This window comes from Balaenoptera physalus (genome assembly GCF_965194825.1).
Source record: "Balaenoptera physalus genome assembly, chromosome: 6".
NCBI classification, from domain to species: domain Eukaryota; kingdom Metazoa; phylum Chordata; class Mammalia; order Artiodactyla; family Balaenopteridae; genus Balaenoptera; species Balaenoptera physalus.
The window spans coordinates 138,552,868-138,576,267 of record NC_138885.1 but is presented as its reverse complement, the minus strand read 5'-3'; the positions used below and the strand labels follow the sequence as shown (position 1 = coordinate 138,576,267).

Here is a 23,400-nt window from a genome sequence, read left to right as displayed (position 1 = left end):
ATTTAACCTCACTTTGCACTTTTATAGAAGTAGTACTTCTCAGTTGTTTTCCTGACAACAAAAAGCACTGTGTCCACTGCACAAAGAGAAGAAAAAACACATAGAGAGAAGCACAAAGAGAAGATAAAAGCTGCCTGGATCCAATCGCTGAGAGATCATGTTTGACGCTGTGCATACACTTGTCTGTTTAAATCACAATGAGGACATGCCCCCGGCTGCTTTGCCCGCTGCTACTTTCACGCACGGACATTTTCTGGGCTCGTCCTGCTCACGCACTGTTCTCCCGAAACGAGATTTTTAAAGGCTCTTGAGTAGCGGCTCACGTGGACACGCCCAGAACTGCCAGTGACTCACCCGGCACAGACGGTGGTCGCTAGGATTTCTCGAATGACAAACAACACTGTCACACATCTCAATGCACAGAGCTTTCTCTTCACTCAGGACTCCTTTCTGCAAACAGGGTCCCAGGATTGGAAATTCCGCACAAATGACAAAGCTAATTTTAGGACTGTTGTTACAACATTGCCAGATTATTTCCCAAAAGAGGACAGGTGATTATATCGTGTACGTTTTACGCAGAAGGACTGACCTGCCTCGGCAAGTTGGCATTTAGGGCGCGGAGAGACATCCGGGTCTTGCTGTGCTTTCTGCAAACAGAGAACAGGCTGTGAGCCCCCAGCCCTCCCCGCCTGACCCCTGTTTCTAAAGCAGCACATGCTGTGCCGCGAGAAGGACTCACATAAAAATGTGGCCAAGACTCTGTTAACATGCCATGAGGCACCTAACTAGAAATGGCAGGATAACAGAAAACAAGCATCCAAACAAAAAATACACGTCCAGAAGAGGAGAAATTATCCCCTTCACACTGAAGGAAAAGTCCCACATGCAAAGAAACAACATGAATTTTCAGATTCAAAGTTTACCATGCTATGTAAAAACACTACATCTAAGCTAAGCGAAACAGACTAGAACCAAAAAGCATGATCTGTATCTGTACACAATAACTGTAAATAACTGTAAAATACAAACCTATTACCATTAAAATAAATAAAAGAAACAGAACTCAAGTGCCAGAATACACGTTTACATATTTGAAGTGATTTTTATTCAAATAAAGGTTAGAGTATTTAAAACGTTAATTTTAAAAGCCCACACTTTTCATCATGAAGATGAGAGAATTTACCTTTCATACGGAATCCTCTTCATCCCACCATCTTTGACATAATCCACTAGTTGCTTCTGAGTTCTTCCACTGTGAAAAAAAATCAGATTTTAAAGAAAAGAATAAACAGGAATTCACAGCATTAATTTTTCACAAAAGGGAAAGTAAGACTTGCCCATCCTCTCTCATAAGTTTACACATACATTTAAAAGTTATGCTTTGCAACAAGCATAGCCAGTTTTCTAAACAGTTTTTATGAAGCCTATTTTTCCCACTATTTTATTTGCGATGCTTTCTCCAGTTTTACAATAGCTGCGGTCTGTGTGTAGTTCTCTGGAACGTTCACACCACCTCCTTCCTGACTGAGGCTGAGCGGGTTCTCAGCCCCACGGGCAAGGCCGAGGCCCGCCTGGCGCTGCTGCCCCACCTGTATCTGAAGGAGGAGCCCCTGCTGAAGAGGGTGCCTCTAGCTCTGGGCTTCGGCTGATCGGAAAGTCTGAAGAAGGTGTGATACTCCACACACGTCTTCCAGAAGTTCTTACACGCGTCCCTACTCCCCAGCACGAATTCCAGGGTGTCCTGGTAAGGCCCCTGGGAACAAAAGACAAAGGTTCGAGTTACTACATCAAGAATGAAATTTAGGAAGGCAAAAGGCTACTCCAAAGTTAAAGATTAGGACGTTGTCTTCCTCAAAGCTGTATACAAAGACTTCTGGTTCCGTTTACATTTAAGAGAAGAAAAACACAAGGTATGTATTCATTGTAGGAACATCGGGAAAATGTGGTCATCTACAATTACACAATTGCTAACATTCTGAAGTTTACCTTTGTAACCTTTTCCCACCTAGGAAACTAAGGCATCTTTCCAGGCCGGCTGACGCATTTATCTATTATCACCCAATCATTCTCCTGGGGGTTTTCTGGGATGTTTCAGATGCCCAGGACACACAAGGTTTTCAGGCTCACAAACATCACCATGAAGAAACTACTGCATTGTCTCTCATGGTTATTCCTTAGGATAAATTCCTAGAAATGGTATATTGAGCTCAGAAACAATGCACATTTTTGAACCTTATGATATATTATTACCAAATTACTTTCCAGAAAGAGTATAATACTTTGACTCCTATGTTTAATCTTAAAAATCTAAGTGCTTAGGGATATAAAACGTAACCTTGCCAGGTGCAGAGATAGACACAGTTCGGAACTTTGAAATATCATGCTATTCCAAAGAAGAGTAGCTTTGGAATATAAAGCAGTAATTCTCTTCTTTCCCTGTCCTTTCAGAATAACTGCCAGAAACCGTTTTTTTTACTTACAGAGAAAAAAAAAGGCAGCCTTTTACTTGCATTTTGTACTGTTTTTGGCATTCCTTATACTTCTCTCTCATCCACAGAAGAAATATTTGAGTAAAAAACAATTAAGCTATCTGTTCATACTTTCTACCAAACACACTTACATGCCGCACGTGACCCTGGGGTTTGACAAAAGCTAATCAAGTGCCTTTGAAAAGCTTAGGTGAAGCCTCTCCTCCAGATTGGCCCAGAGCTCTGATCTCCTAGAGTGTGTCTAAGCTGACAGCCTCCTAAGCTTCAACCCCACAGCGGCTCAGCTAATCTACTTTTTATTTCCTAACTTCCTTTGTACAGTAGACATGTAACAATGTGAACATCTTTGAATAGTCTGACGTACTGGATTTTTCCAACTATCAGACTCTACAGACATTTACTTTTTCCCCTTTTTACTAATTTCAGTAAATTTATATTTAATTATTACCTTACTGACTCACAATCTCAAAAGAAAGGAACATTTATTTTCTGAAAATCAAGCCTACTTCAATTAGAGCTATTAAAGGGTCAATTTCTGAATCAAAGACACATGAGAATATTGGAAACGCCCCTCTCTTCATTCTGGACAGAAGCTCCGACACTGATTTGCTGTGGCGCTTCTTCAGATCACAGCTAAACACTCTGTATTTCAGCTTTATTACCCAAAGAAGGACTGGCTGTAATAAACCAACAGTTCTCAGCAGCCCTGGGAGCTTGTCGCATGTGCACTCTCTCAGGCCAACCCCACAGCTGAGTCTCGGGGCGGGGCTGCCCCCGGGTATGCTGATATGCCCTCCAGGTGAGAAGTGCTGGGCAGGTCACCCCGAAGCCCGTCCCCAGTCCCGAATCCTGTCCTTAAATTCTTATGTGAGTTATGCTGAAACGATACATAAAGTAACTAAAGGGGCTTCCCTGGTGGTGCAGTGGTTAAGAATCCTCCTGCCGGTGCAGGGGACACGGGTTTGAGCCCTGGTCTGGGAAGATCCCACATGCTGCAGAGCAACAAAGCCCGTGCGCCACAACTACTGAGCCCGTATGCCACAACTACTGCAGCCCACGTGCCCTAGAGCCCGTGCTCCGCAACAAGAGACGGCACCACAATGAGAAGCCCGCGCACCACAACGAAGAGTAGCCCCCGCTCGCCGCAACTAGAGAAAGCCCACGAGCAGCAACAAAGACCCGACACAGCCAAAAATAAATAAATACATTTTAAAAAGAAGTAATTAAAAACTCAGTATTCTAGCAGAGTAAATTCTCTTATAATTTAAAAAGTTCTCGAAATAATACTTACATGGACCTCTGGGTGGAGTTTGATAAGAAACCTTTTCCTCTTGAAGCTGAGCTTTCGGAGCCTGGACCAGTTGAAAGTGTTGATCTTGGTGCCGCTCTGAAATTCAGGAGACAGACGTTCGTTGAGGAACACATTTGTAACCTAGACGCACGCACATGATTTCTCATGAAACAGAGAAGGTTTAAGTCACATCCTTGCCAGAAAGCACAGCAAGCCCCTGATATTTTATGTTCGGAATGACTCTGAATTAAAACGTCAATACTAAACACACTAAATCTCTCTGTTTTAGGAAGAAAACTTTATTTCTTTGATAAAGCTTTATTACAACCTCTTTTTTTCAGTGTTAACAGTGAACATTTTTGAAGCCCCCCTACTGCGAGGAGGGCGGCTGGGAGGGGCCTGGTGGTGGCCGGGCGGGACTGGAGCTGAGCTGGGTTTCTCACTGAAGGGAAGAGGGAAGGATGCAGGGATCCCAGGGGTGCCGGATGGGACCCGGACCCAAGGCTGAACTCCCGGCTCTCCAGAGTGGGCACACTGGGCAAGGACCTCAGCTTCTAAACAATCTTGTCCTCTAAGGAGACCAGGGCCCTTTGCTCTTCCAGGGTGGGGCAGGCAAAGAACAAAGGAACCTGGACCATCTTATTGTGTAAGAAAGTAAACAAGTGCTCAAAAAACTAAGGGGAAAGGTCAAAAGGACACAGGAGGGACTTCCTTCCCTGGTGGTCCAGTGGTTAGGACTGCACCTTCCAATGCAGGGGGCGCGGGTTCGATCTCTGGTTGGGGAGCTAAGATCCCACGTGCCTCGCGGCCAAAAGACCAAAGCATAAAATGGAAGCAATATTGTAACAAATTCAATAAAGACTTTAAAAATGGTCTACATCAAAAAAAATCTAAAAAAAACCACAAAGGGCACAGGAGGCACCTGAAGGGACTCCCTGACGTGGGCCAACTTCAAGATCGAAACAAATAACAACAACAGATCAAGTATCACATTATAACCCGCATTATAACTTGAGTGACAGTACGATTATAATACAAACCCATGAGTCCACAGTGACGTAAAGACAATAAACAAATGAGGAGAAAACCCTCCTAGGATCATGAAGAATGGAATTTAAAAAGTTGCCTTTTGGCAACCATCAGGGAAATTTACAGTCTTCAAGTATCTCTCCACAAAATGCTTACTAATTACAAAGGATAAAAAGTCACTTTGCAGCAAAAAAGCCTGTCAAACGCCTTCCAACCAAGTGATGGATGCTGCCACCACCGGCAATGGGACAGACAGGCACCGCGGGCCACCGCGCGGGCTGGACCAGGCACTCTCTCGCTGCCGTGACTCACCCGCCCAAGAAGCTTAACTAGCGCCTGATCGTCAGCAGGTGCTGGGGGGCCCATGTTACAAAATGACTGGCCTCGAACCTTCCGAAGCATCAAGGTCGGGAGAATCAAGGAGAGAAGGAAGAGAGTTGCAGACCGAAGAGGCCAGAGCGGGATCCTGACTGAGCAGAGCGCGTGACCTCAGACCGGATCCTCTGAAACCACCAAGACCGGGGCAACTGGCGGACGCTGGGTGCGGTCTCTGGGGAAGGAGCGCTTTCTACTGCTCTCGTATCCCTTCTATAACCGTAAAACGTTTCCAGAATTAAAATGTTAAATGTACTGAAACACTTTTCTGGCATTTTCTTGTCTATTCTTGACTATCATGACCATTTACTCTTTTCTACAAATTCAAGATGGGGGGAGGCAAGGTGAAGAATGTTTTCCCTTCAGAGATACTAAAACAAACAAACAAACAAAAAAACCACAACAACTTAAGCAATTAAAGAGGAAGGAGGCACTGAAACATGCACGGCACGGACAAACTCTGAAACAGGGGAAAGCTGTCAGGCACAAAGGCCGTTGACAGGAATGTCCAGAAAGGAAATCCGCAGAGACAGAAAGCAGATGAGTGGTTGTCAGGGGCGGGCAGTGACTGCTACGGTGTATGGGGTGAGGCTGGGATTTAAACGTTCTGGAGTTAGTGGTGACGGTGACACAATTCTGTGAATATACTAAAAACAACTGAATTATACTTTTAAATGGTGAACTTTACGTTATGTGTGAATTATATCCAGTTTTAAAAATTCCTGAGTTAAGAAATGTCCTTGAGGCCAAGATACAAATGACAGGGTCTAGATGAGACCCAAGTACTCCAGCTCCCAACACTGTCCAGACACGAAGTCGCTTCAACTACTACTCAAAGTAAAATATTCGAGGGTTTTCAAATGTGTTCTCAAAAAAGCAAACAAAACAACCAAACCATAAAACATCAACAAAGAAAGGAAAAGAAAACACCCACCGCCAGCTCTCACCCCTAGATTGTAGGTGCCTAGGGCAAAGGCTTAAGAAAGCAGGTGGCAGCAGGAGGGGCAGGGAAGGACCTGTCCTCCCCAGAAAGACACAGAGAAGAGCGAGAGACACACTGTTCCCAGCTGCAAGCTTGCCTTCCCATTTTCCCTTTGGGTCAAAATAAAATATCACCATATCCCAGGGCTTTAACCGAGTCATAAATCACAAGTGGAAACAAAGAATCCACGGATGACTGCCCTCACTCTGCCCTGGGCAACCCTGACACTCACCCAGCAGTGCAACGCTCAGAGCCACTGCTTTCCTTTTGGATTTTATCAAAAAAATCCATGGCTCAGCTGTAAACGCCAAATAAGACCTGAAACAGAACCCAGAGGCTCAGGGCTCTCCAGGCCGGCCCAGACAGAACTGCCTTCCGGACCTGTACCCGCATGTCCACACAGCTCTTTCAAGGCTGCTACTGCACCCTGCTCCAAGATCTCGTCTCCTGGACTTCCACACCCACCACGACCTCACGTCCACCCCTCCTCACACTCCCTCCATTTTTGGTAAATTTAAAAATCGGTATTTATATTACTGATCACGTAAGTATTACTTGCAAGTTGAGCCAACCTGAATTATAACTATACTTTTCTCCTTTGCTTTTTAAAATTAATTAATTAATTAATTTTGGCTGCTTTGGGCCTTTGTTGCTGCGCGCGGGCTGTCTCTAGTTGCGGCGAGCGGGGCTACTCTTCATTGAGGTGTGCGGGCTTCTCATTGTGGTGGCTTCTCTTGTTGCGGAGCATGGGCTCTAGGTGCATGGGCTTCAGCAGTTGTGGCACGTGGGCTCAGTAGTTGTGGCTCGCGGGCTCTAGAGTGCAAGCTCAGTAGTTGCGGTGCACGGGCTTAGCTGCTCCACGGCATGTGGGATCTTCCAGGACCAGGGCTCAAACCCATGTCCCCTGCATTGGCAGGCGGATTCTTAACCACTGTGCCACCAGGGAATTCCGCTCCTTTGCTTTTAATTTTCCTTGAGTCACTAACTGCCTCTTCTCATTTGCTTAATTTCTATGTACCCATCACTAATTCAGCCCAAAACTTCCCCGCAGACCTTTAAAACTCTTCGATATGGTCTAACCCATAAAGCCACCGGTCAGTTCTTCCCCCTGCCCCCTCACCGGCCGCACCTCCCGGCTTGCGGGATCTCAGTTCCCCGACCAGGGATTGGACCCGGGCCCTGGCAGCAAAAGCACCGAGTCCTGACCACTGGACGCCAGGGAGCTCCCCCGATCAGCCCTTTCTTGGAGGCCACCTCTGTCCCTTATGTTGACGAACGTCCTCCCCATCCGAGCACAGCCCGCCCCTCTGCCTTCTCCAATCCGAGTCACCCTGTTTCCTCAACTCCCATCTGAGTTTCTCTCTCCTCCAGTGTCGGCCTTCAAAAGGCTGTGCAGGAACTGCATGTCTGAAAACGCTTTCAATTTCTCTCTGTACATGAGTCACGGTGCCCAGGGCACAGAATGCCAGGCTGGAAACGGTCCTCTTTCACATGCAGAGCCTCTGTCTCCAGCTTCCAGCACTGCTGCTACCAGCCCGGCAGCGCTCCAACTGCCCCCGCCTCTGGCAGCTCACGCCGACAAGTCCTGCTGCCATCACACTGCGAACCTGTAGGCACCTCCAACCGGGAACTTTGTGCCTTGAGTTGTGGAAGCTTTTTCTCATGTAATTTCTTTAAGAATTCCTCCACTGCTTTTTGGTTACTGCCTCTAGAATTCTGGGATGCTGGACCTCCTGGATGGTGCTGGAATTTTCTTTACTTTTCTCTCCCATCTTTCACCCTTTATCTTTTATTCTGTTCTGTGGAGATTTCCTCAACTGCATCTTCCAAACATTCTCGTTCTGCCAACCTGCGTCACTCTTGCTCTCCGTAACTGCCCTGCTCTCGTTTCAGAGATGCAAGCTTTTCCCTTATTTCTGTGAGGCTTTTTAGAAAACGTAATACACACAAATTGAAGGTCTGTGGCAACCCTGCACTGAGCAAGTCTATGGGCACTGTTTTTCCAATAGCATTTGCTCACTTCGTGTCTCTGTGTCACATTTTGGTAACTCTCACAGTATTTCCAACCGTTTCATTATTATATTTGTTATGATATCTGTGATCAATGATCTTCGATGTTACTGTTGAAAAGAGATTATGGCTCTCTGAAGGCTCAGATGATGGTTAACACTGTTAGTGATACAGTATTTTTACATTAGAAAAAAGAAAGAAAATGTAATACAGTAACATACTAACAAGGTTCAAATTCTAAAGGTACCAAAAATGAGTCCAGAATGAACAGGCCCCTTTCCCCACTTCTAAAAGCCTGCCGGCTATAGGAACCACCCTAGGGGCAGTCAGCGCCAGTTCATTTTGTAGGGAATAAATAGAGTGTGTGTGTGTGTATGAGTTCCCCATAAGCGGTAGCAAATTCCACACACGGTTCTGAACATCTTCTCCATATAACGATACATCTCAAAGAATGTTTCACGTATCAGGACACAGAGAACACCTGCAACCTTTGGACAGTTGTCCAATTATCCCATAATACGGATGCACCACCATTTATTTAACCAGCTTCCTAATAATTAATTACCAATATTTTACTATTACAAACAAGGCCAGAATAAAAAATCACAAGAGAAAAAGTTCACACTCGTGCTAAAGCTGTGTTCCGGTTCCTCATGAACGTGATACAGGGTAGAGCGATTTTTCTGTTTTGCGAATCTGGTAGAGGAAAAACAGTACCCTCTCTGAGGAACCATGCTTTCCATCTCTTCCACCCCCGGCACAGTTTCTGTTTCTTCTGAGTCTCTTCTTCCCACAAATTTGGTACCTGTCCCTCAAATACCATCTTCCTTTGAAGAAAGGCTTTCCTCAAATTTCTGGTGACCCTTGGTCATCGTCTGTGTTTAACAGCAAGGTTCTGGGTGTGCCTGAGTTAGTGACCATCCTGGTAAACACTGGCCAGGGGATGCTAGTCTAAGGGACATCACACAAGGGACAGAACATCTGTGTCCTAAAGTGCCTCTCCACGGACCGCTTATTAGTTGAAAGAGGAAAACCAGTAACTATACAGTAGAAGAACCAGAAAACACAGGCATCAAGGTTCGCATCGCCAGGGAGGCCAGGTGGCATCTCGGGTGTGACCCCCGAGGGGGACACACGTCACCTGGGCAGTGGTTCAGCTGGGAACACGTCACCTGAATCTAATCACAGGAAAACAGCCAACAAACGCAGACGAGGAACTTTCTATTACAAAGGGGCTGTGTTCTTCAACACCGTCTTCATAAAAGAAAAAAGAATGTTCCAGATTAAAGGCGACTGCAGCATGACGGCCTGGTTGCAGACGGGATCCGGTCCTGCGGGGAGACCACTGGCCAGCTGACAGGAGTGGGGACGGACCCGTGTGCCAGGTGTGGAGAGCCCGCGGCCTCAGCGGTGACCGACCGTGGTCACGACACGGAACATACTCTGCTCTCGGGAAACGCACACTGAAGTTCCCGGGGGAGAGGCCCCGACGCGTGCAGCTCACTCCCCAAGGCTTCAGAGAAAACTGTGTGCGTCTGGGCGGCAGGGATAAGAACACAGGCCAGCGGGAGGTGCAAATGGCGACAGCTGAACCTGGGGGACAGCTGCGTCGGGTCTCTGTGTGCTACTCTCATTCTCACGGCTTTTTGGGACGTTTGAAAGCGTTTCCAGATGAAAGTCTTTACAAGAGGAGGCCCTGAAGTGCTGCTGGCTGGCAGCTCCCAGGGCGGCAGCGGGGCCCCGACGTCAGAACCCCGCTCTTGAGGCGCCTCATCTCCACCTTCCCACGGGAGGGAGGCGCCTCGGTTTCCTTTTCCATTCTTTGTTCTTACTGATGCAAGGTTAACAAAAATTCCTTCACTGTCATGCCGGTGGGGATTTTGAGGGAGTGGAAATGAATTCAATCTGCCGCCTTTCATTTCAAGTCGCTAACCTCATGCTTTTACAGTTTCTCCTGGTCATAAATTATTTGTCCTTTTCTGGAAAAATGACAACGGCTTGATTCTGAGGGATGTGATTTCCCCCTCTGTGCCAGGTAGGAACCGCCATCAAAGGGAGCGGGTGTGGGAGACGCTGGACGCCACTCAAAGGGCCTGGAGTTTAGGTGGAATGTAACAGAACTGACATTCTAAATGCAAAATTAAATTTTTTTCCGACGGGAAATTGAAATTTGCTGGCTAAGTTGAGAAAGGAAAAGCAGAAGAAACGAAGTGTCCTTGATCAGGGAGGCCTGGATCAGACCAGCCGTTTCAGGCGCCGGCAGCGAAGACGGGCCACAGAGGGAGGAGCCGCAAAGCCAGCCCCCGGACGCCAAGAGCGCCACCGCCAACCCCGGGCACCACGTTCCACTGGAGGCGCCCGGCTTCATGGGCCGCGAGCAGGCAGCTCCTGGAGGGGAGGCGGGAGCATCTGGCGAGGCGAGGGCTCTGGAGCTGCAGGCCGGCGCCCTGGCAGCTGTTTCCGGGCGCGTCACACCCCACGGCCCGGCACACGGACATTCACCACAAACACAACTCAGTGGCCATTTATGTAACACTCACCCATCCGAACGCCGCTACCGCACACATCGCCGGGACCCCGAGCACCGCCCTCGGAGGGTCCCCAGGCTGCTCTGTCTTGTGCTTTAAACAGTGACTGTGACCCGTGGCGGAGACCCCACAGGGCAGCCAGAGCCCGGGCTTGAGGTTCCAAGGGGGCAACCTTCTGTCAACATTAGGACAGTGGGACGTGACTGAGCGCCCTGGGGGCCGTGGGCCCCGTGACAGTGAGTCCAGGATAAGAAGACAACTTCTCTAACGGGTGAGAGGTCGGATCGGAGGGTCCGCAAAGCTCTTCCTCCAAGTCTAAGACGGATTCAGCAACAAAGACTTCCCAGCGCACGTAAAACAACCCCGCAAAGCCACAGCACAGCCGCCCTCCTACCTGGAAGACGAGGACGCCCATGTGGGAAACGGCCAGGTTGATCTTGGCCCCCTCCCTGTCAGAAGCCGTGTGAAACCTGATGCCGTACATTTCCAGCTTCCGGGCAATTTCCAGCACCTGGAAATCCGACTCGGCAGGCGTCTGGCCCCTGTAATAAAAGACAGCATGATCACAACACTTCTGAAAGAGCCGAAACACAGGACAGAAGCGACCAGGAAAACAGACCACAGAAACAAACCAACAAAGGAGGCTCTGTTCTTCAGAGGGTCGGTCACTCACTGTATGTTTATGTTCCCACATCAAACAAAACACCGCACACAGGCCACGGAAACTGCCCGCTTGCTTCTGTTCTGTAATCCATTTCCTAGTGGGTCGAATGTTTTCTTTGCACTCATTAGATGTTCAGCCTTATAATTTTATCTTAACACAAAGTAACGTGCAAACATTACGTGCAGAGACAAATAGTAAATAAAGGAAATACCACAGATAACTCTAGTATCTCATTAAACCCATTTCAAAACTTTAAAAAACTATTTTCAAAAAGTACAATTCTAACCATTAGAATACACTTTTATAAAAATGAAATTATCAAAATGAATAAAAATATAATCACCAAAACAACTGGTTTTATTGACACCTCGCACGCGGCCCACATGGCGCAGAGCAGCTCCAAGGCGTGATGCTCAGATAAGTCCCAAACCCTCCATGTGGGATTTTCCATTAACAACTCTTTTTTCTTCTTACTTCTGATTGCCTGAGTTTTTGGATCTTTAAGGAATAACACAACTGTTTGCGTTATGCCATTCTTGTGATTTCCATTCTTTGACTAAAATGTCTGTTCTCTGAAGTTGATATAGACATCTATTAACTTACGTTTTAATAAATCGCCTTCAACAAGATGATGATTCCATTGTATATCCACCACATCTTCTTTACCCATTCATCTATTGATGGGCACTGCTTCTGCATCTAGGCTATTGTAAATTATGCTGCTATGAACACTGGGGTGCATATATCTTTTCGAGTTAGTGTTTCTCTTTTCTTTGGGTAAATACCCAGGAGTGGAATTGCTGGATCATATGGTAGCTCTATTTTTAATTTTTATTTATTTATTAAAAAAAATTTTTTTTAATTGGAGTAGAGTTGATTTACAATGTTGTGTTAGTTTCAGGTGTAGAGCAAAGTGAATCTAATACATCCACTCTTTTTTCAATCATTTTCCCATATAGGCCATTACAGAGTACTGAGTCTATTTTTAAATTTTTGGGGAACCTCCATACTATTTTCCATAGTGGCTGTGGCAATTTTCATTCCCACCAACAGTGCACGAGGGTTCCCTTTTCTCCACATCCTTGCCAACACTTACTTCTTGTCTTTTTTTTTTTTTTTAATATTTATTTATTTATTTATTATTTATTTATTTTGGCTGCTCTGGGTCTTAGTTGCAGCAACGCAGGATCTTTGCTGCAGCGTGCGGGCTCTTAGTTGTGGCATGCGGATCTAGTTCCCCGACCAGGGATTGAACCTGGGCCCCCTGCATTGGGAGCACAGACCTCTGGACCACTAGGGAAGTCCCCTCTTGTCTTTTTTTTCTATCGAAGTACAGTTGATGTACAATGTTATATAAGCTATAGGTGTGCAATATAATGATTCACAATTTTTAAAGGTTATATACTCCGTTTATAGTTATTATAAAATATTGGCTATATTACCTACGTGTACAGTACATCCTTGTAGCTTATCTATTTTATACTTAGTAGTCTGTACCTCTTAATCCCCTACCCCTATCTCACCCCTCCCCACTTCCCTCTCCCCATGAGAAACCAGTAGTTTGTTCTCTATATCTGAGTCTGTTTCTTTTTTGTTATATTCACTAGTTTGTTGTAGCTTTAGATTCCACACATAAGTGAAATCATACAGTATTTCTCATTCTCTGTCTGACTTATTTCACTTAGCACAATGCCCTCCAGGTCCACAGAGGCTGCTGCAAATGGCAAAGTTTCTGTCTTTTTTATGGCTGAGTAGTGTTCCATTGTACAATACGTACCACGTCTTCTTTACTCATTCGTCTGCTGATTTATTGCTTGTCTTTTTGATGACAGCCATTCTGACAGGTGTGTGGTGGTATCTCATTGTGGTTTTGATGTGCCCTTCCCTGATAATTAGTGATGTTGAGCATCTTTTCATGTGTCTGTTGGCCATCTGTCTGTCTTCTTTAGAAACATGTCTCTTCAGGTCCTCTGCCCAGTTTTTAATCAAGTTGTTTGCCTTTTTCATGTTGAGTTGTATGAGTTCTTTGTATATTTTTGCAGACATATAATTTGCAAATATCTTCTATTCAGTAGGTGGCCATTTGTTTTGTTGATGGTTTCCTTTGCTGCACAAAAGTTTTTGGTTTTATGAGGTCCCATTTGTTTATTTTTGCTTTTGTTTCCCTTGCCTAAGCAGACAGATCCAAACAAAAATACAGTTGACCCTGAACAACTCGGGGGTTAGGGGCACCGACCCTCTGCACGTAAGTTACAGCCAGCCGTCTGTACCCGAGGTTCTGCATCTGAGAATTCAACCTGCCTTAGACCGTGTAGTATGCAGCGTCTACTAGGGAAAACAGTCCATGTGTAAGGGGACTCACCCAGTTCACGCCCAGGCTGTTCAACTGTCAACTGTATTGCTAAGACCCGTGTCAAAGAATATACTGCCTGCTTTCTTCTAGGAGTTTTATGGTTTCAGGTCTTACGTGTAAGTCATCTTTTAAAAATATTTATTTATTATGTTACTTATTCGGTTGCACCAGGTCTTAGTTGCAGCATGCAGGCCCCTTAGTTGTGGCTCGCGAACTCTTAGTTGTGGCACGCATGTGGGATCTAGTTCCCTGAGCAGGGATCGAACCTGGGCCCCGTGCATTGGGACTGTGGAGTCTTACCCACTGTGCCACCAGGGAAGTCCCCTTACATGTAAGTCTTTAATCCATTTTGAGTTTATTTTTTGTATATGGTATGAAAAAGGGGTCCAGTTTGATTCCTTTGTGTGTGGCTGTCCAGTTTCCCAATGCTGTTTATTCAAGAGGTTGTCTTTTCCCCATTGTAGAGTCTTGTCTCTTTTATCACATACCCACAGGTGTGTGGGTTCATTTCTGGGCTCTCTGTCCTGTTCCACTGATATGTGTGTCTGTTTTTATGCCACTGCCCTCCCGTTTTGATGGCTGTAGCTGTGTAGTTGTTTGAAATCAGGGAGTGATAACTCCAGCTTTGTTCTTCTTTCTCAAGATTATTTTGGCTATTTGGGGTCTTTCGTGTTTCCATACAGACTTTAGAGATATCCGCAACACTTACAAACACGTGCACACGTGCACACGAACACACAACGTGCAGGCGTGGAGCCACCTCTCAGGTCTGGTGCTTCACTCCCCTCAAGGCAGGTTCTCGGTGTAGCTGAGCAGAGACTGGTCACCGTCCCGCCAGCCTCCCCATGCCTGGGGGGGTCACGTCATGAACCCCCACCCACCGGGCCTGGCGCTGAGCTGCTCCCACGGGGCTGTGGACCCCATCCTGAAGCACTCTTCCCCAGGGTCCGCGGCCCCAGGCTGTCTTCCTTCCTCTGGCTGCTCACGGCCCTGTCCTGACGGCCTCCTTCTCACGGCCTCTGGGGCCTCTCCCCACCCCATCCTCCAGGGCCGCGTCCTGGCCCCGCTGTGTCTCATCCCTTCCCCAGCCCCGCTCTGCCTCACCCCTTCCCCAGCCCGTCTCACCCTGCACAGTGCGCTTCGGCTCCACCCCTGCCCCGGGCGCTGCTGCCCAGGTGGGGCGCTTCACACCGCGGCCACCCCACCCTCCACGGGTGCCGGCTGCGGCCCTGTGTGTCCTGGCAGGAAGGGGACCTTGCCCCCAACTCTAGGAACAAATCCCACACAGGTGACCGTCCCCTTTGGGACAGACGGGGGACTCCCTCAGGCTGGCACGGGGAAGGGGCCCTCTGCTCGGCTGGTCCTCAGGGTCTGGGTGTGACACGGGGCGCGGTGCACTCCCCTGCCACCAGCCAGAACCAAGGCAGCCTCGAAAGAGGCCACGCCCAGGGGGTCTAGGAAGCGGGGCCAGAGCCCCAAGGGCCAGGTGCGCGCTGAGACCGCGGCTGGGAAAGGGCGGCCCTGTGTGCACAGCTCGGACGCCCAGCGGTGCCCCAAACCACCACGCCCAGGACGGAGCTCAGGCCTTGGCTACGTTTCACCACGTGACGAAGGGGGGCCCACAGCCCAGGGCACGCGCGGCACCGCAGGGCCACGTGCAGCCTCCCGCCAGCAGCTGGGGCTGTTACTGGTCCCTAGAACCTTGGGTGCCGCGCCCCCATCCCCAGGCTGTTGTCTCTGCCGGCATCCTCCCCGCAGAGTGGGCTCTGCCTGGCACTGCAGCCCACGTGCCACAAGTGACACATCTGTACAGACAGCGCCACCCCGAGCCAGGCACACAAAGGCCCGCCGGGGGCTCTGAGCGGTAAAGGCATGGAAACGCGCGCGGCCTCACAGGGAAGGGCCTCCTCCAGGGTTGGAGCCTGCGTCTGCGTTGCCCAACCCCCGCCCTGCACGCGACGTCAGTGCGCTTACCTCTCGACAGGCTCCCCCCAAAGGGCGCCCAGTCCTCCAGGACCCCTCCCCATCGAGCTCTCCCTCTGGTGAACTCAAGCTCACAACCCCCGGGCCCGGGGCCGCCAGCCCTTCTCACGGCCCCCCCATCTCTCTTCCCCTCCTCCTCCGGGTCGCCCTCACCTCGTCCCAGCGTCAAGCCTTAGGGAAGCCAGGCAGCAGGGCTGCAGCAGGAACCATCCCGCCTGACACCTGAGGGTTGGGCGCGGCCAGTGCGGGACCCCGTCCACCGCCCCCTACTTAAGGAGGGACACCAGCACCGCCCGGGGCCCGGGCACCCTGCCAGCCTGTCCCGAAGCGGCCTGTGGACGGAGTCCCGCCCGGCCAGCCGACTGCCCCGACGTCCGGCGTTGCCGACTCACACGTGCTCCCGGTGGAGCTCCAGGATCCGCTCCAGGGCCCGCTCCTGGCCCGGCAGGTACTCGTGGGCCCGCAGGTGCTCCCGGTCCAGCGCCTCTTCGTAATCTCCTATTTCCGCTGAGACGAGAAAGTAACAGGCGGTCTTTTTCACGTTTACATGAAGAAAAATACAAGTGTTTGTGTATGCAAATGCGTAAGTTAAAAGCAGAAAAAAATTATTCTAAATCTGTAGTAAAAAAGTATATCCCTTAAATAAACAAAATGTTGTATTTTATTTTTCCAAATGTTTTATGCCGTTAAAGGCAAACATAAAGGCAGGCGAAGAGAATTTTTTCTGAGTGTTGAAGAGGAAAGACGCTGGTGAGCGGCCCCAGGGAGGGAAACTCCGACCTGCCGCTTTACCCTGTTGCTGCGTTGTAAACGTTTTCTCTGTAAGTTGTCTCAAGACTACTGTGACCAGGATAAGGTCCTTTATTTTGTTTCAAGATAGTATATTTTAAATTGTTTCTTCCTTCAGGCCCTCTCAAATTCTTGAGGAACAATGAATGTTTCTTTCTAATTTCATGTATTTTAAGGCCACACATATTTTCAAAATAGTAGTTAAAGCCCAATAATTTTAAGCAACATACTTTGTTTTGAGACAGTCTCAAATCACAGAAAAGCTGTACGCACAGGATCACACCTTGGTACGTGTTTTCTACAAAACAGGACATTCTCATGCATAACCGCGGCACCGCCACCCAGGTAAGGACAAGACCACCATCTGCTGCTGCAACCGAGCCTCAGAACCCGTTCACGCTTCAGCAGCCGCCTAACTTCAGAGCAAAAGACCCGCTCAGAATCCTACACGGCATCTGGCTGTCGCGGCTCCCCACCGTCCTTCCATCTAAGCAGCACACGTCCGAGGTGGAACCTACAGGCAGACAAGTTCTTCTAAGATAACTCGGCTGCGCACAGAGCCCTCAGCAAGAGGCACTACCGAAGGCCGTCTGCACTGAAAAGCCACCTGCCGCCTGAGAGGACCTCAGGACAAATCACAGATAACTAAGCCTCTTCCACACTTGTGCTTATGGGCGTGAACGGGTCCCATTGCGCAGGACGGCAAACCTCTGGTAAAATCTGCTATTTGGAGAAAGTGTGTCAGGGGAAGGACCAAGTAAACTGCACATTAACCCATTAACTTAGAAGTTCCTAAAATTCTGGAATCTCTCTACATCATACTTCCTGAGTTCAAATTTCAGAAGTATTGGTTCTATGCAAGGAAGATGCGGTCCAGCCCCTAGTCCAGAGGCCAGGCGGGGATTTCCTTTTCTCTGTCCCGCGGGGGGAGGGGGCTGGAGACCCCGGGCGAAGCGCGCACCTGCCCTCCAGACCCTCCTCTTACGCTTCTCCCAGTTCGTGCCTGAAGTCACCAGGGCGCTCCACACGCTCAAACCACCTCTCGCTCTGAGATACTGAAGGGCTTCCTTTGTCCTTCGGGGACTGACGCCTGACTTGTCACGGGGGCTGTGACGCTCTCCCCAGAGTCGGGGTGCTGCCTGGCCCCCCACTGGAGGTCCACGGGCCACGTGAGACCTCGGGGAGGATGCGTGGCCCGTCTCCCCTCCCAGGTGGGAAGTTAACCCTCAGCTCTGCAGAAAAACCTGCAAACTGAACCGCCCGTCCTCTGCTGGTGCCCCGCCCGGGGCAGGTGAGTCAGCCACAGGCGCAGCCGTCCCGTGTGAGCGCGGGGCCAGGCGGACACTCACCCTGCAGGAGGTGGGACGCCAGGAGGGCAGCCGTGGTGTCCGTGCAGGTCAGACGCTCCTCCAGAAGGTCTCTCTTAAGTTGCAGGGCAAACAAGTATCTAGGAGGGAGTTCCAAGCACAGAGATCAGCTCCAGCGCTTCTGAACGCACTTCCCACGTCTGTCTCAGGAGGACACACAGCCCCAGGCCACACCAGAGCAGGCGGCGAGCAAGGGCGGTCACAGGGGGCCTGGCACCACAGAGCTCAGCGCGTCCACACGGCGGGCGGCCCACACGCCGGGCACACCGCAGCCCAGGGCACCAGAGCACCTGGAGCCACACCTTCAAGGGGGAAGCTCACAAATTCGTGCCACTTCTGTTACACACACAAAACTGCACTCGCACTTCTGTGTGAAGTAGCAGAAATAGCCAATGAAGACAAAGCTTCAAAGCTATGAAGCTTTAAGGCAAACTGATAACGTTTGGTCTTGGCTAGAATCTGAGAAACAGGGTTCTTGAATTAACTGGTGAGAACGTAACAGAGAGGGTGATTGAAACTACTTACATATCCATTCATTCCACGAGCAAATAATCCCCGAGCACACATGTGCTCCAGGTGCTGTCCTGGGAGCTGGAACTAGGACGGGGCGCAAGACAGACCCCCGCCCTCGTGGGGCCCCACGCCAGCGTGAGCCGTCCGGTTTACTGTGCTCCCGTGAACTTGAACTTGAAATGGACGCACCCTTGGCCTGAAGCAATCCCACCCCTATGAACTCTTCTACAGAAACACTTCCAGGGTTCACAAAGACATGTGGACAAGGCTATTTATCCGCAGCATTATACCAGAGAAAAACTGGAAACAATCTAAATTTGCACTAACATGAGACTGGCTAAATAAATGAGGTTACAGCCATACATGCTAATACGGAAAGACATCCATGGCATGCCGTGGATATGTGGGGAAAAAGAACCTCAACCTGCAGTTCTCTATGGAGAGTCTGATACTGTTTTGTAAAATAATGACTTAAAGCCCCACGTCCACTGGCATACTGCTGTGAATTCATCTGGAAGACTCACGTCCAAGTGTTAATACTTCTGGGAAGGGTGGGTGGGCCGGGAGTGAAGAGGAATGCTGACTTTTTACTCTACATAACTTTAAAGTGTTTCTTCTTTTACCACAAACATGCAGTTTTTTTATAAATAAAAAAATGGCCTTCTGCATAAACCCGGCTTGGACCCAGGACATGGAATTAGGTTAACACTTCCTGTTAACACTTCCTCATCATTGTCGAGGAATATATGTTTAAAAGTGATTCTCTCAAAAGGGACTTTTTGGTAAATGTGAGGTATTTAATACACTATTAAGACAAGCTCTGTGTTCACTCATAAAGGCGCTTCCTGCCGTCCTGGGGTTCAGCTCCTCACCCGTGAAGATGGGAGGCTAGAGCCTCGTGGTCTCTACGTGTCCTCGCAGCCGAGTCTATGACTCTGTGATACAGAAACGGTTGGCAAAGACCTCCTAAGCAGAGGATCTACGGCTCTGAGAATCCAGGTACGAACCCACGTGTGGTCAGGAGGCTATTCTGTTACTACTGCATCTGAGGATCCAGGTATGAACCCACGTGTGGTCAGGAGGCTATTCTGTTACTTCTACGACCCTGAGGATCCAGGTATGAACCCACGTGTGGTCAGGAGGCTATTCTGTTACTTCTACGACCCTGAGGATCCAGGTATGAACCCACGTGTGGTCAGGAGGCTGTTCTGTTACTACTGCATCTGAGGATCCAGGTATGAACCCACGTGTGGTCAGGAGGCTATTCTGTTACTACTTCATCTGAGGATCCAGGTATGAACCCACGTGTGGTCAGGAGGCTATTCTGTTACTACTACGACCCTGAGGATCCAGGTATGAACCCACGTGTGGTCAGGAGGCTGTTCTGTTACTACTGCATCTGAGGATCCAGGTATGAACCCACGTGTGGTCAGGAGGCTATTCTGTTACTTCTACGACCCTGAGGATCCAGGTATGAACCCACGTGTGGTCAGGAGGCTGTTCTGTTACTTCTGCGACTCTGAGGATCCAGGTATGAACCCACGTGTGGTCAGGAGGCTATTCTGTTACTACTGCATCTGAGGATCCAGGTATGAACCCACGTGTGGTCAGGAGGCTATTCTGTTACTTCTACGACCCTGAGGATCCAGGTACGAACCCACGTGTGGTCAGGAGGCTATTCTGTTACTACTGCATCTGAGGATCCAGGTATGAACCCACGTGTGGTCAGGAGGCTATTCTGTTACTACTGCATCTGAGGATCCAGGTATGAACCCACGTGTGGTCAGGAGGCTATTCTGTTACTTCTACGACCCTGAGGATCCAGGTATGAACCCACGTGTGGTCAGGAGGCTATTCTGTTACTTCTACGACTCTGAGGATCCAGGTATGAACCCACATGTGGTCAGGAGGCTATTCTGTTACTACTGCATCTGAGGATCCAGGTATGAACCCACGTGTGGTCAGGAGGCTATTCTGTTACTACTGCATCTGAGGATCCAGGTATGAACCCACGTGTGGTCAGGAGGCTATTCTGTTACTTCTACGGCCCTGAGGATCCAGGTACGAACCCACGTGTGGTCAGGAGGCTATTCTGTTACTACTGCATCTGAGGATCCAGGTATGAACCCACGTGTGGTCAGGAGGCTATTCTGCTACTTCTACGACCCTGAGGATCCAGGTACGAACCCACGTGTGGTCAGGAGGCTATTCTGTTACTACTGCATCTGAGGATCCAGGTATGAACCCACGTGTGGTCAGGAGGCTGTTCTGTTACTTCTGCGACTCTGAGGATCCAGGTATGAACCCACGTGTGGTCAGGAGGCTATTCTGTTACTACTGCATCTGAGGATCCAGGTATGAACCCACGTGTGGTCAGGAGGCTATTCTGTTACTACTGCATCTGAGGATCCAGGTATGAACCCACGTGTGGTCAGGAGGCTATTCTGTTACTACTGCATCTGAGGATCCAGGTATGAACCCACGTGTGGTCAGGAGGCTATTCTGTTACTTCTACGACCCTGAGGATCCAGGTAAGAACCCACGTGTGGTCAGGAGGCTATTCTGTTACTTCTACGACCCTGAGGATCCAGGTATGAACCCACGTGTGGTCAGGAGGCTATTCTGTTACTTCTACGACCCTGAGGATCCAGGTATGAACCCACGTGTGGTCAGGAGGCTATTCTGTTACTTCTACGACTCTGAGGATCCAGGTATGAACCCACGTGTGGTCAGGAGGCTATTCTGTTACTTCTACGACTCTGAGGATCCAGGTATGAACCCACGTGTGGTCAGGAGGCTATTCTGTTACTTCTACGGCTCTGAGGATCCAGGTATGAACCCACGTGTGGTCAGGAGGCTATTCTGTTACTTCTACGACTCTGAGGATCCAGGTATGAACCCACGTGTGGTCAGGAGGCTATTCTGTTACTACTGCACCATCATCATAGCCCTCTCTTACCTAACTTCTGACTCCGGGTTTTGAGTTCATTTTTAGGTTTTTGCTTTATTCCTCATGATAAAATCAGTACATAAAACACAAGGAAAAAAACCACTTCCATAATCTTATTGCCCAGATGAAACAACTGCAAACATTTTCTTTCAAAGAATCAATCGTGAATTTAGAAGAGTAGCACAAAAGAAATCACCTAAAGTATTTCTGCTCCATATATTCATAAGGACAGTCCCAATTAAGTGTATTTTGTTGATAAAAAAGGAAAGGAATGGGCGTAAGTCCTACCGACTTCATGCACAGGCATAGATCTATGCTCGTTTGGAGAATATCTGTTCAGCAGTACCCTCAAACGCCATTTTTAATTCTCAAATTTGTGCCATAACCTTTCTTCCAAACCCTATTTGCATTTGTGTCTGTGCAAGAGTGAAAATGCAAAACTATGACATCTTGGTTACAGCTCTGACACAGACACTAGGCTCATTCTTTGAATAAACAACCCTGACCAGGTGCTTAGGTAAAGCACAGGTGCTGTTGGGGACACAGGTGAAGCAGGACCCTGCCCACGGCAGGGCTCTGGGTCAGTCAAGCTCTTTACCGTGTATATTCTTCTTGCAACTGACCAGGATCAGGTGGGAAAAATTTCACTGCTAGGCGAAGCACTGTATTCTTTGGCCCTATAAAAAGAAAAATTTTAAAGTCCACAAATAAGGTCACACTCTGTATTTGCTATCTTTCTGCATATTCTGGTGTGATTGAGCTAGTGCTTTCAAATGGACTGTTAAAGCAAATCTTTTCAAGTAAGAGGATGTTAAGAAATTTCCTCTGCGTGAAATTGTTAGTCCTAAGTACCAGTCACATATAGCAAAGAAAAAATTGAAAACTTTTGCTTTATGTAGAGATTACTAAAAGAAACCCTAAAAACAAGCAGGAAACTGCACATTAAAATCTTAAAATGTATTCTTCTTTATATTTTAGGAATAAAAAAGTGATTTAAAAAATTAAGGTGTTTATACTATTAGTCATAGTAATAATTTTAAAAGCCTGGGAGTTCCCTGGTGGCCTAGTGGTTAGGACTCTGGGCTTTCACTGCCAGGGCCTGGGTATGATCCCTGGTTGGGGAAATGAGATCTCGTAAGCCATGTGGCAAGGCCAAAAAAAAATTAATAATAATAAAAAGGCCATTATTTTTGAAATCCTTATATACTTTAGTGAAAGAAAAATGTTATCATTCACTATACTGAACTAGAACAACCTGATTACTGTAAAGAATAAGTGTAGGATATTAGCTTATCTGAGTATTTTAGCTTTATTGAAATTTTATAATAACACAGCCATGTGATTTCCACCACAAGAAAAGAGGAACTGTTTTGCTAAAATGCTATGGCAACCGAAACGGCCTTCGCTTATCAGTGAACAAAAGTTCCTTCCATACAACCTCTTCTCCTCAATTTAGTCCTAAAAAACTTACAGGTGAATTCAGATGACCAGAGATTTCACCCCGTATGTCTTTTCATAACTTAGAAACTGCACACTTATTTTTGCGTATTGGCGAAAAATGAAGGCAATACCGAGCAGCATATCCTATGTCTTCCAAATTAGAGGCAAGTAACTGAGAACTACCTGAGTTAAATGACGCCCCACCCTCCACGTCTTACAATTTAAAGCTAAGCAGCAAAGTGACCTCCAAGTTCACCTGCTGCTGGTGTCACTTCGCTGCTGCCCAGAGTGGTGACGACCATGATCATCTGAACGTGCCTTGAATTTGAACAGTCAAGGACAAAGCATCTTAAATGAGCAGAGTTTTAAAGAGTTAAGAAAAGGACTTACTTTGTACTTGTCTAACGATGGGTTTCATAGGTTCAAGCCAGATCTAAAGAGGATGTAAGAAAAGATATCAAATCCATTAAATTATTTCTCTATTTAATAAGAATGTTACAAAACACAAATATTTATAATTAAGGGAGATATTTAAGGCAGGAGTATTTTGGCCCTGCTGCTCTTAGACACACATCGAATCCTGACATAACAGAGCACGCTGTGGGAGGCATAGGACAGGATGCCGTGAACCGCCCCA

At 48.0% G+C, this 23,400-nt stretch overlaps 1 protein-coding gene across 4 annotated transcripts in view; it reads right to left on the bottom strand.

The window, feature by feature from the left end:
* The window catches only part of FARP2 (FERM, ARH/RhoGEF and pleckstrin domain protein 2), an 83,682-nt gene that overhangs the window by 29,666 nt on the left and 30,616 nt on the right, over positions 1–23,400 (bottom strand). For 2 of the 4 annotated variants that reach the window (XM_082466494.1, XM_082466497.1), the window contains exons 4-13: positions 23,154–23,196; positions 21,922–22,000; positions 17,843–17,940; positions 16,097–16,211; positions 11,337–11,462; positions 11,099–11,246; positions 3,781–3,876; positions 1,590–1,753; positions 1,184–1,252; positions 590–647 (exon numbers count right to left, since the gene is read on the bottom strand). In XM_082466494.1, the coding sequence (XP_082322620.1) occupies positions 590–647; positions 1,184–1,252; positions 1,590–1,753; positions 3,781–3,876; positions 11,099–11,246; positions 11,337–11,462; positions 16,097–16,211; positions 17,843–17,940; positions 21,922–22,000; positions 23,154–23,196 (996 nt within the window). The remainder of the gene's footprint in view (positions 1–589; positions 648–1,183; positions 1,253–1,589; positions 1,754–3,780; positions 3,877–11,098; positions 11,247–11,336; positions 11,463–16,096; positions 16,212–17,842; positions 17,941–21,921; positions 22,001–23,153; positions 23,197–23,400) is intronic. The other 2 variants (XM_082466495.1, XM_082466496.1) reach the window with 1 other exon arrangement.